Genomic DNA, 19,222 nt, shown 5'->3' with positions numbered 1-19,222 from the left:
TCGATCTCTCGTGTGGTTAATAAGTGAACCTCACCAAACTTGCCAAAAACAGTCATATTTCACTACAAAGATTCAACATAAAGAAAATTGTAAAAGTTTCATGACAATTAAGCACATTATCCCCCAAATTCAATCGCCTATAATGCAATAGATTTATACATTATATTATTTCATTTAAATCTATCAAATTGTATGTATATATATATATATATATATATGAGAGAGAGAGAGAGAGAGAGAGAGAGAGAAACTGTTACAGTAATTTAAATAAAAATAATTAAAAATAAAGACAAAAAGGACGAATGATGACAACCAGGAATTGAAAAAAAAAGTGGCAGTTTCATGACAATTAAGCACGTTTTCCCCCAAATTCAATTGACTATAATGCAATACATGTATATATTATTTAATTATATGTATATATTATATAATATAATATATATAAAATAAAGACGACAAATGACAATGATCAGGAATTATATATATAAAAATATATATATTTTAAAAAAGAAGAAAAAAGACAGTAGTAATGAGATTATAGTAATGAGATGTAAAATATCACAATGCAAAAAAACATATTGGTCCTAAAAATAGTATAGGCTTCAGTTTCTTTATGCATTTTTTCTCCTGATTTTGGGGTGAAATATGACCCGTTTTTGTCAGATTCATCATAACAGACAGTGGATATCGTTCTATCGTCAAAGTCACAACCAGCAGGGCTCAATTCGACTCGTCCTCGGTTACCGTCTCTCCATCAAATCTCCGTTTAAAACTGTGCTGAGTCTGAGAAACATCTTTCAGGAGGTTCAGGCGGTGAAACATTTCAGGTGTGATGACGGAATATCAAACAGAAGTGGTTCTTCCAGTTAGAAAAAGTGCCGCATAGAAAAAAAAAGCTCGGTGCTGCACTTTCAAATCCTGCTGAAAGAGCAGAAACACGGCGAGAGCGTAGAAAACCACCAGCACTTCGTAGAAAACAAACTAGCTGTACGTCTGAAGTAAGTTGAGATGCAAAAATAGATCTGATACAGAAAGTCGCAAGAATAAAGCAAACTAATTCACTACAGATGATATGAATCAACCACTGAGTGTGTGTGTGTCAGAAATGAATGCATGGAAAAATCATCACAATTCTTCTGCTTTCAGTGGAATACGTTTACATAATACTGACAAACATGTTGTGCAGCTGTGAGCACTCGATACTGCGACACACACACACACGCTTCGCTGATCGCAATCGGTTAGAAAACAGTAAACATTGCATGGTCGTACTGGTAAACGATGGTGTTTGGAGCATCGGGACGAGACGATCGTGGTGTTTTGGTGACAAAGCTCACACGTCCCTGATGTCCTCCAGCGTGGGGCTTCGGTACAGGTACTTCCAGATGGCGTAGTAGTGGATGGCGGCTGCCAGCGCCACGAACACGTGCCAGATGGCGTGAGCGAAGGGAATCACGCCGTCGGATTTGAAGAAGATGACGCCCAGGCAGTAGACGAAGCCCCCGAACGCCAGCTCGTACAGCCCGTCGGTGTTACTCTGATCAAAACAAGGACGACACAAAGTTATGGACATGGAAATCAAGCTTGGTTTTTACACATTTAAGTGTCCAAATATCCTAGCCGTAGCCCGCTATACGTCACCACAGATGGTCAAAAGGGATATTTCACCACTGGAAAGATGAATGTGTATTTAAATTGGGTCATTTATGTAGTAGAAATGTTGTTATTTTAGAAGTTGGTGCCTTATAGACTGAGAAAAGCCAGAAAATGTATTTTTGGCTCATGTGGATGAAAGACACCAACTCCCAGAATGCACTTGCTTCGCTGCCCTACGAGGCCACTCCCAAGCCACGCCTACCGGTTACAGAGGGCAGTATGGGAGGAAATGATACAACTAGGCTACTAGTCGACTCGAAACTGAAAAGACGTTGTTTTATCGTGAGATCGCACCCCCTATGGGCGGGCTGAAAACATGCGGAACGAGCTCCTCCTACTGGCTGGAGTCTCTCGCCTCTGGACAAAGTAGCCTCCGATGACGCAAAATTACGATTTTTGCATCATCTGAGGTTTTTTTCCAGACACACAATACAGAAATCTGTCGTCTCAGGGGGACATGAGGGAGGCTTAATGCTAATCGGTGAAGTATCCCTTTGACTGTAATTAAACGGTTCTGTGGTTAAGCACTTCAGTGGGTTTTCTGAATGAGTTTTTGGTTAAATGCCTGAGATAAGGTGTGGTGAACAGTGACATAATACATTTAGCTCTTAATAAAAGTTTATGTTGTTAATTTCCAAATTCTTAGGCACCAAATAAATCTCCCTGCATGCAAAGCCCCTCGACCACAAGGTGGCGTCAGAGTCCGTGCCGATTAGCGGTCACATCTTTATATTTATATTTACATGAACACAGTTCTGCTGCTGTCTATGACTCAAATAACACATGGGCCTAAAGCAAAGGTTATGTTATAGTTCACCAGGGTTTGAATTACTCATATCACACTGTGATGGCCACAGCCACGGCCTCACAACCAGTTCAAGAGCGTGTTGGATTCCACACCCGGGAGAGATCCAGGAAGTCGGCTGGCTTAAAGGGGTGGCGTTTGGAGCAGGAGCAGCTTTATAGGGGAGGTGGCCTAATTGGACACTACCATTGTTTGCTATGTCCGGGGGTGTAGCTCATTCTCTCCTTAGATATGTTGGTGTTTAGATTTACATTCTATTGAGTATTTTTGTTGAGTTTAGGTTAAGTAAAAGTATATTTCTTTGGAATAAGTTTTAGGTAGATTTTGCTGTTATTTGTAGTTTATGTAGTAGTGTTGTTGTTAGTCTTCCCCTGTGTAAAAATTGGTTTGATCAGCCAATATATAAGTCCCTGTTGTTTCTTGTGTAAGAGGGCAGTTGTATTTTGAGTCTTTTATGTTCAGAGCTCTAGTTATTGTCTGTTTATTTGTTTTGTTTTTGGCCCAAAACTTTATCTTTATTTTGTTGTTATGATTATTGGGAAATTAAAATTCTTACTTTTTGAACTTTCCTTGTGACTCCTCTTGCTTAACTGCTTGGTCCCTGACATATGGTGGCAGCGGTGGGACTAGCCAGTTGAGGAGCGCAAGGTTTTTTTTTTTTTTTTTTTTTTTTTTTTTTTTGGTGAAACATGCGAGGAGGGAGAGTGACAAGAGGCGGCCAGACAGGGAATAAGAAGACTGAGTCAACCCATATAGAGAGAGGACACCGGGTGGAAGGTGAGGACGCAATGGAAGGTGAAGCACTAAAGGGAGCATCAGGTGGTGAGGATGAAGATGGCAGAGAGCCAACGCTGAGTGACCTGGCTGGGATCATGCGGTCATTTATGGGTCAACAGGAGACCAGAGAAACAAAATTGAGAGAGGAAGCTAACCGCCAGGAGTACCAGTTCAAAGCACTACAGCATCAGTTTCGCCTTCTGCAGGAGGAGGTAGAAGTTCGTACATCTCCAGTACCAGAGCCTGCTTCCACAGTGCCAGATCCTTCTGAGGACTATGATTTGAATGTGGATCATCCAAAGGCCCAAGCCTCACCCTCTATAGAGTTGATCCACCCCACCATGTCTTCAGCAGGTCAGTCTCGATCTTTTCATGAGCCTAGACTGGAAAAATTTACAGAAAATGATGATGTTGAACATTTTTTAATTACCTTTGAGAGAATTGCAGTGGCATGTCGGTGGCCAAAAGTGGACTGGGTTTTTCGTCTCCTCCCATTGCTGACGGGTAAGGCCAGAGGAGCCTATGTGCATATGGATGTAGATGATGCTCACGAATATGATAAAGTGAAAACAGCAATTCTGAAAAAATATGATATTAACCCTGAGACCTACAGGCAGAGGTTCAGATCTCTCTACGTGGAACCTGAGGAAAGCCCCAAGGAGCTGTATGTGAGGCTTAAAGAGCTGTATGTAAAATGGATCCAACCGCAAGGTAAAACACTTCATGAAATTAGTGAAATCCTGATCATGGAACAATTCTTGAGAATGCTGTCTCCTGAGCTTCAGGTTTGGGTAAAGGAGCATGGGCCAAAATCTGCTGCTGAAGCTGCCACACTTGCTGATGTGTTTGTTGCTGCCCGGAAAAAGGGCCAGCCATGGAGTAGTATGGGTGGGAAGGCTGGTAAGGACGGCCACAGGCCCATACCCCCTCAGTACCAACAGAGGTCGGCGCAAGGAGTGGGTAAGCCCCCCATGAGGGAAAACCAATATACACCACCTAGAGCTCATAACAGAACGCCCATTTGCTACTTGTGTGGACAGGAAGGTCATGTGAAACCAATGTGCCCAAAGAATCCAGCCAAGCTGACCCAAATGTGTTTTATTCCACGCCAGAGTGCTAACCCTGAACCCAAAGGTAATCACACCATGAAAATGACTTGGGTTAAAATCAATGGGGAAAACCTCAGAGCCCTGATTGACACTGGCAGTACTCAGACCCTTGTACTGAGAAAATATGTACCAGCTAATGCTATCTGTACCCTTGAGACTGTCCCTATTTGCTGTGTACATGGTGACGAGAAGCATTACCCCACTGCTGATATTTATCTGGAGATAGAGGGACAGATGTATCTGTTAAATGTGGGAGTTGCGGATCACTTACCTTTCCCTGTAGTTTTGGGTGAAGATCTGCCAGTACTCTATGACTTGATAAAGCCGGTACAAAGTTGTAATGTGGTCACTAGAGCACAAGCTAAGCAGGTGGACGCAGACTCCATAGCCCTTAGTGCCTTGCCCTTCTATAATGAAGAGTTTGAGATCGGTCCCGGGAAAGCTCACAAGACTCGTAGTCAGAGGAGGCAAGACAAATTTCAGGGCACGGCTATACAACCATCAGCTGAGGCTACTCCAGACATGTCCCTGGGGTTTCAAATACCTACAGATATAATGCAAATGCAGGAAAATGATCCAACTTTGTCTACCCTTTTGCAGAGAGCACGAGGAAGGAAGCAGGAGACTAATACTAATGGTGAGCAAGATGAGTATGTTCTACAGAATGGTGTTCTTTACCATCAGAATGGCCAGGTGAAGCAGCTAGTGGTCCCACAGGTGGCCCGAGAAATAGTACTTAACTTGGGTCACTCCATTCCCTGGGCGGGCCACTTAGGGAAACATAAGACCACAGCTCGTATTAAGCGCCATTTCTACTGGCCAGGTTTGCAAACTGATGTTGCCCAGTTCTGTAGAAGCTGCTCTCAGTGCCAAAAGACATCAATGAAAAGTCCCTCCAAAGCTCCACTTCAACCTCTCCCAGTTACAAGTATTCCCTTTGAGCGTCTTGGGATGGACATTGTTGGTCCGGTGGAGAAAAGCAAAACAGGAAACCGCTTCATGTTGGTAGTAACCGACTATGCAACCAAATATCCAGAAGTCTTCCCATTGAAATCAGTTAAAGCAAAAACTGTGGCTTTTTCCTTGGTGCAATTTTTCTCAAGAGTGGGTTTCCCTTGTGAGATTTTAACGGACCAAGGCACTAATTTCATGTCAGTACTTTTGAAGCAGGTTTATCAACTCCTCGGCATAAAGAGGGTGCGCACTACCCCCTACCACCCGCAGACAGATGGGCTGACAGAGCGGTTCAATCAGACCCTCAAGCAAATGCTCCGTAAGTTTGTGAATGAGACTGGATCTGACTGGGATCACTGGCTCCCCTACCTCCTCTTTGCATACAGGGAGGTACCTCAGGCTTCCACAGGTTTTTCCCCTTTTGAATTACTCTATGGTCATGAGGTGAGGGGTCCTCTGGCCTTATTGAGGGACACTTGGGGAGGAGATCAGGGGAAGGAAGGGACCATTAATGTAATCTCTTATGTTGTCCAGATGAGAGAGAAACTGCAGCGAATGGGGGAACTAGCCCAGATACATATGCTGGAGGCCCAAAAGCACCAAAAGACTTGGTATGACAAGTCAGCTCGACAGCGAGGCTTTCAACCGGGCCAGAAAGTCCTGGTTATGTTGCCCACCAGTGACAGTAAGCTCCTTGCAAAATGGCAGGGGCCCTTTGAGGTGCAGAAAAAGTTGGGGCCCACCACCTATCAGGTTTCCACTCCAGGGCATCAGCGTTCTAGCCGGGTACTTCATGTGAACCTCCTTAAGGAGTGGGTCCCAAGAGCTGAGGTGTTCCTGATTCAGGCCGTGAAGGAAGAGGAGGAGGCAGATGACCAGTATCTGCCCTTGCCAGTGTCCACAGAGCTTGATGTAAGCCATCTGTCAAGGGATCAGCAGTCTCAGGTACAAACTCTACTCTACTCAGACATATTTCAAGAATATCCAGGGCGCACGAACCTGGTTGAACATGACATTGTATTAAAACCTGATGCAACAGTGAGACGGATGAGTTACAGGATACCAGAGCGCCTCCTGGTGTCCCTGAGGAAGGAAGTTGATCTCATGCTGTCTCTGGGGATAATTCAGCAATCTAAGAGTGAGTGGTGCAATCCCGTGGTGCTGGTTCCGAAGAAGGATGGGACAATAAGGTTTTGTATCGACTTCAGGTATCTAAACTCAATTTCAAAGTTTGACTCTTACCCCACCCCACGAATTGATGATCTCATTGACCGCCTTGGAAAAGCAAAGTATCTAACCACCATTGACCTCTGTAAGGGTTACTGGCAAGTGCCCCTAACCCAGCAGTCTCAGGAACTGACAGCCTTCCGAACTCCCTGGGGGCTTTTTCAGTTTACGGTGTTACCATTTGGGCTGCATGGGGCTCCAGCAGTGTTTCAAAGATTAATGGACCAGGTTCTCTATGGATTGTCTGAGTTTTCTTGTGCATACCTTGATGATATTGTCATCTACAGCACGACGTGGGAGGAACATGTGGAGCATCTCAAAGTGGTCTTTAAACGCCTACGTTCTGCCGGCTTGACAATCAATCCGGCTAAATGTGTTCTGGCCAAGAAGGAAACTGAGTACCTGGGTTTCACCATTGGAGGTGGGTTAATTAAACCTCAGGTTCGAAAAATCCATGCAATTGAGTCATGTCCTCTCCCACAGACCAGGAAGCAGCTAAGATCTTTCCTGGGGATGGCTGGCTTCTACCATCGGTTCATCCCCAACTTCTCGAACAGGGCTGCTCTACTTACGGATAAGACGGGCTCAAGATGTCCCAACCAGGTCAAGTGGACGGGGGAGGCAGTGGCAGCTTTCAAGGACATTCAAAAATCTCTGAGTATAAGCCCTGTTTTACATAGTCCAAACTTTGAGAAACCGTTTATATTACAGACTGATGCCTCTGAGAGGGGTGTGGGGGCGGTGCTTCTACAGGGGCCTAAGGAGGAAAGACATCCGGTGGCATATATCAGTCGGAAACTTCTACCCAGAGAGGTCCGCTATTCAACAGTGGAAAAGGAGGCCTTGGCAGTCAAATGGGCCCTTGACTCTTTCAAGTATTACCTGATGGGCAGAGAGTTTATCTTAGAGTCTGACCACAAGGCACTGCAGTGGCTGGAGAGGATGAAATATACCAATGGGCGGATTACCAGGTGGTATCTGGCCATGCAGCCATTCCGGTTTACAGTCCAGTACATCCCTGGCAAGTTCAACACCACTGCAGACTACCTCTCTCGCTGGCCCAGCAGCAGCTCTGAAGGGGGGGGATGTGTGATGGCCACAGCCACGGCCTCACAACCAGTTCAAGAGCGTGTTGGATTCCACACCCGGGAGAGATCCAGGAAGTCGGCTGGCTTAAAGGGGTGGCGTTTGGAGCAGGAGCAGCTTTATAGGGGAGGTGGCCTAATTGGACACTACCATTGTTTGCTATGTCCGGGGGTGTAGCTCATTCTCTCCTTAGATATGTTGGTGTTTAGATTTACATTCTATTGAGTATTTTTGTTGAGTTTAGGTTAAGTAAAAGTATATTTCTTTGGAATAAGTTTTAGGTAGATTTTGCTGTTATTTGTAGTTTATGTAGTAGTGTTGTTGTTAGTCTTCCCCTGTGTAAAAATTGGTTTGATCAGCCAATATATAAGTCCCTGTTGTTTCTTGTGTAAGAGGGCAGTTGTATTTTGAGTCTTTTATGTTCAGAGCTCTAGTTATTGTCTGTTTATTTGTTTTGTTTTTGGCCCAAAACTTTATCTTTATTTTGTTGTTATGATTATTGGGAAATTAAAATTCTTACTTTTTGAACTTTCCTTGTGACTCCTCTTGCTTAACTGCTTGGTCCCTGACACACACACATACACTCACACTAGCTGAAAAACCATGTGTGCTTCCTAATCTAGTTGCCTAATAACCTGGCATTGTATATTACAAATATTGTTTGTTGGATCTTTTGTTCCTCTTTTCTAAGTTGCTCTGGATAAATGTAAACATGTAATATTTACTATACAGAACAGCTGTACACATGTATAATGTACACTGTACACAGGTGCTGTGTTTATACTTTATGCGAAAGAGACACACACATTGATTTTATCAGTTATTAAGAAAATGAAGTGTTTATTATGACTTTTTTGTTGTACTGTTTACATGACAATTAAACATTTCATGATCTCTCTCTCTCTCTCTCTCTCATATATGAAGAGTTCAGATGCAAAAGCCTCTAAGTGCCATCTGAAATTTTCTTCTAGAATGATCATTTTTATCACGCTCGTATATTTAAGTTCAGTAATTTCACTTAAATGGCACACAACTTGCTATCAAAATAAATGTGAATATTCAAATCACCTAGCCTTACTTGTACTACATAATTAATATTAAAACATTTAGGCCAACAATCTGTTCTGCTTCCGCTGCAGTGATTCCTCCTACACGCTCTATAAGTCGTCAGGTTAATTAAAGGTCTGATAATTAGTGCTTAGCCTTTACAAGCACATGTAGAACTCAGATCGGCTGCGTCTGAAATCACACACTTCTCTACTATATAGTAGGCGAAAAACAGTGTGTGACAAAAGCAGTGTGTCTGAATTCTCAGTTCTCATAAGAGTCTGCAAAAATTCACTGGATGACCCACTACTTCTGAAGTCCGCATACGATGGACACTTTACTATCCCATGATGCCAAGGGAGAGGATTCGCTGGAAGGTCACATGATCATGACAACATGACGATTGTAGTACGTCCAGATTACATTCATACTATACAGAATGTGGTCGTGAAGTAATTTCCTAAGCGATTTCGGACGCAGCCATTATCCTAATGAGCTCAACAGGAAATGATGTCACACACTCACCATTGATGTCACCACCAGCGCAGGAAAGAAGCCCATGGTCAAGTAAAACGCCAACTCCACTAACTTATACCTGCGCAAAACACACAGACTATCATCAGACACGCATTCAAGAACATGAACAAAAAATAAAAACACATGAGAACATCAAACATCTCTATATTGTTAATTTCTTTAATTGTCTAGTTTGTGCATGTTAAATTATCAATCTTGTCACGCTTAATACACCTTATTTATTTATTTAAAAAAATATTTAGGCCTATATTTAACTAAGTATACATAATTTAAACTCATTTGAATTACACAGTTAAATGAGTGTGGAAATATAAATGAATACGGTGTAAAATTTCCTTGAAGGATCTATAAACCAAAATGGCACATTTAAGAATATTAAAATATTTTATTTAAAATGCTGTATATGATTGTGATCTCAAATAATCACAACTGAGTTCTGCATTCAACAAAATATAATTTAACACGTTGCGAATGTCAATTATTACCCTAGGCCATAATGAAGATAAGATGTCAGATACAGTCTGAGACAGTAAGTTGAAGTCGAACGTACTTTTCGTGGTAGTTAAACACGTAGATGGTTCCAGCGGCCGCCATCAACCAGACAAACCAGCGCATGTGAGCAGCGAGCGGCCCGAGCTCACGCAGATTCAGCCTGCAGGAACACACACACACATACATTAGTGCTGCGTTCATCACACAGGAATGTGTGTAACCCCCTGAACTAACTGAACTTAACTAACTGAACTAACAATACTTCTACAGTGTTTATTAGGGCTGGGCGATATGGGCAAAAAAAAAATCACGATAATTTTTTTTATATCAGTCGATATCGATAATTATCACGATAAGTCAAATCTTTATTTCTTTCAAGTTTAAAGGCAGATTTTTGCTCCTAAGTGAAAGTTGTATAAACCAGAGCGTTAATTGTGGTTTTAAACTACTCTTTATTGTCAGAACATATCATGACAAACACTTGCCATACTGGTGAACATTTCACAAATCTGAGGTAGAACATTCAAACATTTGTCATTTTTCCTTAACAAAATAAATATCTTTATTGGACATTTAATTTCTTAGTTTCTGCATGTACTAATTTTTATTTGTTAAAATGAAATATTCTGACTGTTTGAGTTTTATTAAACTTAACCATTGGTCATCCATTTAGTAGCATGCATTTAGATCATGATAACCTCACTATCATGGCAAAATGTAACTTTATGGTTTCTACGGTATTTGTATGAAAAACAGTAGCCTAAATACATTATTAAATACTGTAATTATATTCCATCAGTCCTTTAATACATCGTCTACATTAATAATATAATACAATTCAATATGTATATCCCACATTTCATGGTGCAGTTTATATTACTATGCTAACGTTACAGTAAATCCATGGTAAATGATGGGAATTTGTGGACGGAAAAGCCTTCTGCGCACAGTGTTTCTCCTGTTTGTCAGCGCTGTTTCATCTGCCTTTAAACTGGTTTAAATCACTGAGACATTGTGTTCTTCGCTGAATTCAAGCGCTTCTCACTGGATCTCGTGACGAGAGCGATCAGAGTAAACGCATCGGCTCTAGTGAGCTCGCGCTCGCGCTGCCGTTTGGACTTTGAGCCGAGCGGATAAATGGTCCGTGAGGCGCGCGGTTCAAACGAGTTTCATTCCGCTTTTGGCGCATAAACATTATCGAACATTTATCGAACTCTTGATATCGTTTTATCGAGAAAAATTATATCGCGATAATTATCGTTATCGTTTTATCGCCCAGCCCTAGTGTTTATTAATCTTAATAATAATGTATAATACTTATACATTATTAGCTGTATTTGTTATTATTATAGCTAGCATGATCTAATGATGAACAGTAACATTAACAAAGAATAATAAATAAATCAACAAATGTATTGCTCATTGTTAGTTAATATTATTTGATGCATTTACTAACGTTAACTAATGAGACCTTATTGTAAAGCATTTCTAACTCTTCTTGCAGGTAATATAGATATTAATGAACCTAACTGCATTTAATATTGCAGGTGCTTTAATACATAAGCATTCGGTTACACTGTCGGTGTCATCGTTTCAGTGTAATTATACATGCAAGCACTGAATAATATTAATTAGGGTAAGGGTTTGTTTTAGCTGCATGTAATCATGCATAATTTACTGTTATTACTACAGTAAGTCCATGTAAGATGTGTAACAAGGACGTTGTAAAACAGTGTAAACAAGCATTCACATTTTGATGCTCGGTTACTGATGTGTGTATTTTGAACATGGCTCATTAAATTATATTTTAGAGTTTATTTTATATAATTTTAAATCACTGATAATGCTGTTAAACTACACATGAAGATGTTAGCATGATTTATGCAGAGGAAAGTGACCAAACGCTGTCATGACTGCTGGATCAGAAATGTTGTGCTACCAGATCACTGACATTACAGAACATCGTCGAAATGAGACAAAAATGATGCATGTAAATGACAATGACTTCACTTCTGCAAGTACAAGATGTTAGATGGGAGATACTGTAAAGAAACGAGGAAATGCATCGATTGTGGATCAAAAGTCACAGCAAAGACATTAATAATGTTTCAAAAGATTTATATTTTAAATAAACTTTCTATTCATCAAAGAATCCTGAAAAAAAATATATATATTGTGGGCTTTTTTCCCCACAAACATATGGGGAAATTTTCACCATTGCTAATAATCATAAATGTTTCTTGATCATCAAATCCTCATATTATAATGATTTCTGAAGGATCATGTGACACTGAAGACTGGAGTAATGATGCTGAAAATTCAGCTTTGAACAGAGGAATAAATTACATTTTAACATAGAAAACACTTAGATTAATCATTACTGTATTTTTGATCAAATAAATGCAGCCTTGGTGAGAATAAGAGACTTCTTTCAGACACACAGAACTCAAATAAAATATAAACCTGGGGCCGTATTCACAAAGAATTTTAAGGCTAAAAGTAGCTCCTAACTGGTGAATTTAGGAGCAACTCCTAAAAATAATGGGCGTGTCACTCGTAACTTTAGGACTCCTCATTTTTTTGACTAAGAGTAATTCACGAAGCATTTTAGCCCTAAAAGTAGCACCTAAGCCTGGGACAGCTTAAAAGAAGTCGAGAGGACTCCTAACTCACTAAGACCTTCACAAACCGCTTTTTGTGGCATTTCATGTTGTGATGTTTTGAAATGCGTATGCGGCGGCTACAGGAGCTTCCAATCGCGAGGGAACAATTTTGCATTGTAGGCATAACTAGGGATGCAATAACGCCACCAACAAAAACCAAAACTAGGCTACTCATTGCATGTAAACTAATTGTAACGTTTCATTGTGAATCAAATTAAAATGTTCTTCTCTTTGCAAACGTAGGCAGAGGCATATAGTGACAGATTAATTCAATAATGTTGCAAAGATATTGCATCAATCCATATGTTTCATTAGGCTACTAGGCTATTTGTTTAGCCTTACTCTTTATTCATTTAGGCTATTTATTCAGTTATTCATCATCTTCCGTCCTTCGCACTACTTGTGTAGCGCACGCATTCTCAGACCTGTCACCTGTCACTCATCATCGTAGGGGAGGTGTTTGGAATCATCCCCGCGTTACAATCATCAGCCAATCAATGTGGTCACTTCAGTCAAGCTCGTGCATGAGTAATGACGTCATCCATAGCAACGAAGACTCACTCTTAGTTTAGGAGTTGTCATTTTTCTTTACTAAGAGTAGGTCTGAAAGGTGTTGTGAATAACTTTTAAGAGAAAACTCCTAGCTAAAATCTTTTAGTGCGATTTAGGAGTGCTCCTAGTGGTAAGATAAAATGCTTTGTGAATACAGCCCCTGATCTTTTTTAAATGTAGCTCAGTGATCTAAAATATGATATCATTAATATGCATAAACAAAAGCGTACCATGGTGTGTAAGAGGCAGCGATGAAGAAGTAAATGACGACTCGATCACACATGTGGAAGCAGTGCTCCATGCTCCTGAAAGAGAAAACGCACAGGAAACTAAAACACACCATTTAAAGTACAGTCATAGAGTTTGTGTCCCACACCAAACTTAGAAGAATGCAAACTTTAAAAGTCAAATGGTTTGCAACGTCATGGGATGTGAGTTGCACAACTACAGGTTGAGATGTTACTCTTGTACTCCATTTACAGATTTAAGGCATTCGCTCCTGCATTTAAATGACTCCCGAAACTCAGCAGTGATTCTGTGGTGAGCGTCAGCGTGATGTTAACCGGCAGACAAACCTCATGTGGCTCTTTTTCCAGGAGATGATGTGAAAGACGGTGGAGACAAGGAAGAGTGCGATCAGACCCATGCCGTAGACCCAGGCCGTGATCCGCTCCCAGCGGTCGTCTGACAGCCGGTGTAACAGGGCCATTCCCACGAACGCTGGCACGATCAGGAACTGCAGGGGGTTGAAGACCAACAACAGCATTTAACTCTTTCCCTGCCAGCGTTCTTTAAAAAGAAGTTGCCAACGCCAGCATTTCTGAGCATTTTGACAACTTTCAAGAGCCACAGAATATTTTGTTGTGAGAAAATCTGAACATGCAATATTCAAAAGAAAGAACAGACACTCTGCTTTTAAACTAACACATTTTATTCTGGATTTATGCATTATTTTATCAACACTTGAATGTGGGTAGGTTTAATAAAAAATAAAAAAAGCAACATTTTGAACAAAAAGCTGAGAAAAATCAGGTTTTTGTCAAAAACTACATCTGGATGGTCATATATACACACACACACACACACATATATATATATATATATATATATATATATATATATATATATATATATATATATATATATATATATATATATATATATATACAGTGCAATGCATAAGTGAATACACCCATGCTAAAGTTGACTAAAAAGAGGAATAAAAAATCATATTTTGGAAATTGAACTTAATGCCTTAATTTAAAAAATTAGGAAAAATAGCCTTCACCATACCTAGAGATTGGCATGGGGTACTTTCCATAAGATCATCTCTCAATGCAAATCAAACTAGCTTTTAGGCTAACTGAAATAAAACCATGCCAATCTCTAGGTATGGTGAAGGCTATGTGATGATGTGGGGCTATTTTAATTCCAAAGGCCAAGGGAACTTTATCAGGATGCATAGTATCCTAAAAATTTTAAAAAAAAAATACTTAAAAATAAAAATCTGCCTGCCTCTATGGGAATTTAACATAGGGGTGTACTCACTTATGCACCATGTATTTTAAGGAAGAACATTTATTTATTTACGAGACATTATTCATTCACAAAGAAAATTGGTGTGCTTAAAGGTTGGATTTTTCCTAATTTTTTAAATTAAGGCATTAAGTTCAATTTCCAAAATATGATTTTTTATTCCTCTTTTTAGTCAACTTTAGCATGGGTGTATTCACTTATGCATAGCACTGTATATATATATATGCCTCATTAGCGGCTTCTATTCGTAATATAATGTGGTTCAAATAACATAATATTTTGACTTTCTATTTATTAAACCAATCTTCTTCGTTGTATTAACTCGAATTTTTTTTATTTTCAAATGAACTTAAAATTTAAGGCAACCAGGTAGCTTACTTTAAGTTAAGCCAACAAAATTTTTTTACAGTGTACACTCTAAAAATTATATGATCAATAAGTTATGACAACATACATTTATACATTGCTTTAACTCATCGAAATAAGTTTGAAATATCAATTTACAAAGTTACACAAGATTCAACTAATTTTTTAAAAAGTCAGTTTAATGTAATTTAAGTTGAATTGACTTAAATATCCAAGGTGATTGTACTTAAAAATATATGGCAGAAATAATTATTATTATCTTTTTTTCTACAGTGTACGGTATAACAGTGAAAATACAGAAAGCCGGAAAATTCTGTCAATGGCGGGGAAAGGGTTAATATGGCAACATTTGGGAGTGTCCCGCCCAGTTGGGTTTCTTTTGATCGGGTTGGACCGGAGAAAAAGCCATTGGGTGGTTGGGCAAAATTTTGGCTGTTTTTTGTTTTGTTTTTTTAAACTGCCGGTTTAGTCGTGTTATTTTAAAGGTATAGTGGAGGATCTTTCCGAATTTTAGATAAGACCCGCCCTCTCCACTTTTTGAAAAATTTGATTGATTCACCAGAATGATTGACAATTAGGAGGACCAATAGTATAGGTGATCCACCCGGAAGTAAAAAATCCTCCGCTATACCTTTAATGTTCGAACACGAGTATAATGAGTAGTGAAGGCCAACATCAATAATTTTTTTTTTTCCTTATTTCCTTTTCCTTATTGGTTCAGTTTAAGACCTGTCAATCATTTTGCCGTCTTTGATGTTGGTGAGACGTGACGACTCATGAGCGAGGGGGTTTTAGTGTGATAAAGGACCAGATTTTGAACCTGTAGCTTTATATTCAAGCGATCGCAATGCCAGAGTGGCCCAAATATTATATATATAAATATAAGTTGCACGATAAAGAGTGGGAAACTCTCAAAATGTGAATTACACCTGTCGTGAGAGAGGACACGAAATCAGAAATCAGGGCACAATTGAATGAAACTGAATACGGGACTATACTACTCCTGTCCAGCATCAGGATATATTTTAAAGCATCCAGACTAATACACTCGTCCTTGACAGCTGCTGCTGGACTTGATCAGTTTTTACTGTGCAATTACAGTACATTATGTTTCATGTACTTCAGGAAAGATGTACTGTAGTTTTGTCCGAAGTCAAAGTGCAACACAAAGGAAAGAGCGTTATTGCTGTTAATTTTTTTGTTGTCGGATTACCGTACAGTAGGTCTGTGCATCAATGAATGACATGTTTTTGGATATCATGGTGTGTGCATTAATGTGTGTGAAATGCCTGCTAATTACATCACTTTTTGTTCTTAAATTGGTTTATTCTTACTGTTGACATTGAGAATGATGCATGTGTTTTTCCGAGGGTTAAACTCATCAGTTAATTCCTTGAATCATTTGGGTTTTTCTTGGAGTGGGTGGGTTTTGGTGAGCTTTTGAGCTGATAACTGTGGCAGAAATGTAATGTACTGAACTGTGATGGGCAACATCACGACTATGAGAAAAAACAGGTATGCTTGAGCTTTCTGTCCTGTTTAGGGTCACATCTTGTGACTGTTCTCGGTTCGTTTACATGACTTTGGTACGTGTTGCGTTCATATTTCACCAGAGTTGGTTTGGAAATGGACTGAGACCCATCTTTTCAGCGTCTCGGTCCACTTGTTTGGTGGCACTAGTGTTCAGAGGTCAGCGTTCACACTAATTCAAATGAACCGCACTAACAGAGCAATCAAATCAGAGTTCGTTTTAATCCAACCAAACCTGTCGAGTGTGAACACACCATTAGTGGCACCGGCACTCCTGCTCTTAAGTGTTAGTCTGGAGCCCTGAATGACATCTTCATTATTCAAAATGAACGCATGGGTGGATTTATTTACTTGTGTTAGTTAAAGAATGAATGTCGGTTACCGCATGGGTGTAGCAGTTGGCCGCGTGCTCGTAACATGTGGGCTGGTAACGGCAGTTTGCAGCCGCCCGGGTGTTCATAAACCTGAAACACAACAAACCGTTGCCTTTATTTTTCACAATGAATGGAGCGAAAAACTGCTTACTTCTGATGTAAGTTTGGACCGGTGTTATTATCGGGAACTATAACTCTTATAAAAACATTTATGTTCACTTAAATAAAATGAATATTAACCAAATAAAATATATATAAAACACTTTGTTATACTTTAACAAAAAAAAAGTGATTTGAATATGATGGCAATAAAGATGTATAACAGACTGCTTCCATCTATACGTTTGGACCAGTGTTATTATCTTAAACTAAAACAAAGTCGAAGTACTAAAATTACTAAAACTGAAAATAAAAAAAATAAAATAGACATATTTAAAAAACAAAACAAATATAATAAACTAACAAAATACACAACAAAATTACTAACTAAATTTTACTTAAATATAATAATAATAATAATAATAATAATAATAATTCGGGGGGTAAAAAAAAATCAATAAACACTATATTAATGATACTAAAGTAGCACTGGATAGGACACAAATGAAAGAATGGGAGTTTTTTTGTAGTGAGTGACCAAGGATGTTAAACTATTTGTCCAAAAAAGAAAAAGAAAAAAAAAAGATTTCTTTAAATAAAAAGTTTAAGATAACAAATTAAACTTAAATAATTAAATGCTTGTAAAGAGGGGAAAAAAACTCTTTTATACTTCTGTATCTGTCTAAGAAATATAGAAATAATGCACAGCACAGACACCAGCCTGTGACTCGATCGTTCTCCATCAATGATGTGTAAAGCAAACTCATAACCTGAAGAGTGATTATACAGATGTGTTGTTTTTGTCAGGCCTGTTTGTTTAAATGCTAAACTCCTCAACGGATGCAGCAATGATGTCAAACATGGTGGCGTCTGATGCAGTGGTGCGTGCTCATTACACACACACACACACACACATCCGTATCCATACTGCATTCCCCTCCATCACTACACCCATGCGGATGAATCCTGACACTGCTGATGTTTGGAGAGGTGATATCACACCATGAACTGAGATAAACCCACCAGCACAAGTGAGTCAAGGAGTCAGTATTGAGTCAATAAATAGACATGATGCACTGATATCTGTGCAAAATCTGATCTCTGAACGGAGGGAGCGAAGTCAATAAACATCTTTCCTGGCAGGATCAGTCACAGGACAGGCTTTTAGATCAATGCATGTTCTGATCCATAAACATGAGGCATCTACAAGAGAATAACAAATCTATTTTATAAAGAGATCAGAACATGCAATGAAACAAAAGCATGATCAGATTGCAGTTCATCTCTGTGAAGCTGCTTGAAAATAATCTGTAGTGTATAAAGCACTATAGAAATACAAGTGACTTGACTCGGTCTGATCTTTGCATCAAGAATAAAGGTCTGATCTCTGATTAGAGACTATATAGTCAACAAAAACTGAAATGCATGCATGATCTGATCTCGAAACAGAAAGCCAATGCACTTAAATAAAGTATGATCAGACCGCAAGATGAGCTGGAAATGTGCATGATCTGATCTCTGCATTAAAAAAAAAAAGTCTGATCTCTGAATAGGGAATAGGTGGTATAGAATCAATAAAAGCACATGTTCTGCTATCTATGCATGATCTGAATCAATCAATAAAAGCATCATGTCAGGATGAGCCTGTATGTCTGATCTCAATACAGCACAAATGCATGAAGATGCACGACATATTCAGATTTTTGAACAAACAGACACAATTAATTAGCAATAAACAAACAGACAACCATAACAGACAGATCAGACAATGCGTTGTAATAGTAATAGGACCCGTTAGCTGTCTGGCTAGCCTCCATACTCACCTCTGGAGACTATTCACCCTCTTCATCTCGCGAATACACAAATCAAAAACAGAGCTGAGATCAGTCAATGAATCGGGTTATGAAAATGAATCAGATGTCCGAGGCCTGCGGCAAAATCCCCATTCACAAAACAATCAATCCCAGACCGAAACAAAACGCGTCCGTGCCACCATAACGGCTCAAACACACCCTAAATCATCCATAAGAGACCGTTTGTCACATCATTCCATCTTGTGTCGGGTCCCTCTCTCTCTCTCTCTCTTTCTCTGCCTTTCTCCCTCTTTCTGTGACTATCAATAGCCGGACACGGAGTTGTACATTTTAACCATTTTTTTTTTGTTTCGGCAGACATGATTGACGGGGACTTCAACCAATGGGAGCGCGGTTGGAGTGAGGCGGTTGATGAGTTCGACCAATCATCGGCGGGAATGATAGCGCTTTGTTTGACGCAACAAAGGAGGGCGGGGCGTATAGAGTTGCCATACCTGTTTGAATCATGATGACCTGTGTTCAAAAGTGACATTGAATAGAAACATGACGATTCTCTTTTGTCATTCAGTTGTAATTTAAAACGATAATTATTAAGTGC

At 39.6% G+C, this 19,222-nt stretch overlaps 1 protein-coding gene across 2 annotated transcripts; it reads right to left on the bottom strand.

The window, feature by feature from the left end:
- Positions 1–843: 843 nt before the first annotated feature.
- On the bottom strand, positions 844–18,979 carry mmd (monocyte to macrophage differentiation-associated). Of its 2 annotated transcripts, none has more exons than XM_079869363.1 (7): positions 18,634–18,979; positions 16,720–16,801; positions 13,481–13,641; positions 13,136–13,210; positions 9,749–9,850; positions 9,187–9,256; positions 844–1,537 (listed from the first exon to the last, which is right to left on the bottom strand). In XM_079869363.1, the coding sequence occupies exons 1-7, from the start codon at positions 18,657–18,659 to the stop codon at positions 1,334–1,336; spliced, it is 720 nt and encodes a 239-aa protein (XP_079725489.1). In that variant the 5' UTR covers positions 18,660–18,979; the 3' UTR covers positions 844–1,333. The 2 variants fall into 2 exon arrangements, with proteins under 2 accessions (XP_079725489.1, XP_079725490.1); XM_079869364.1 differs by lacking the exon at positions 18,634–18,979 and adding an exon at positions 17,834–17,999.
- Positions 18,980–19,222: the final 243 nt, after the last annotated feature.

The sequence above is a fragment of the Squalius cephalus genome, assembly GCF_949319135.1.
Source record: "Squalius cephalus genome assembly, chromosome: 1".
NCBI lineage: Eukaryota > Metazoa > Chordata > Actinopteri > Cypriniformes > Leuciscidae > Squalius > Squalius cephalus.
Note: the sequence above shows the minus strand (reverse complement) of the source record. Positions and strands in the feature narration are given on the sequence as shown.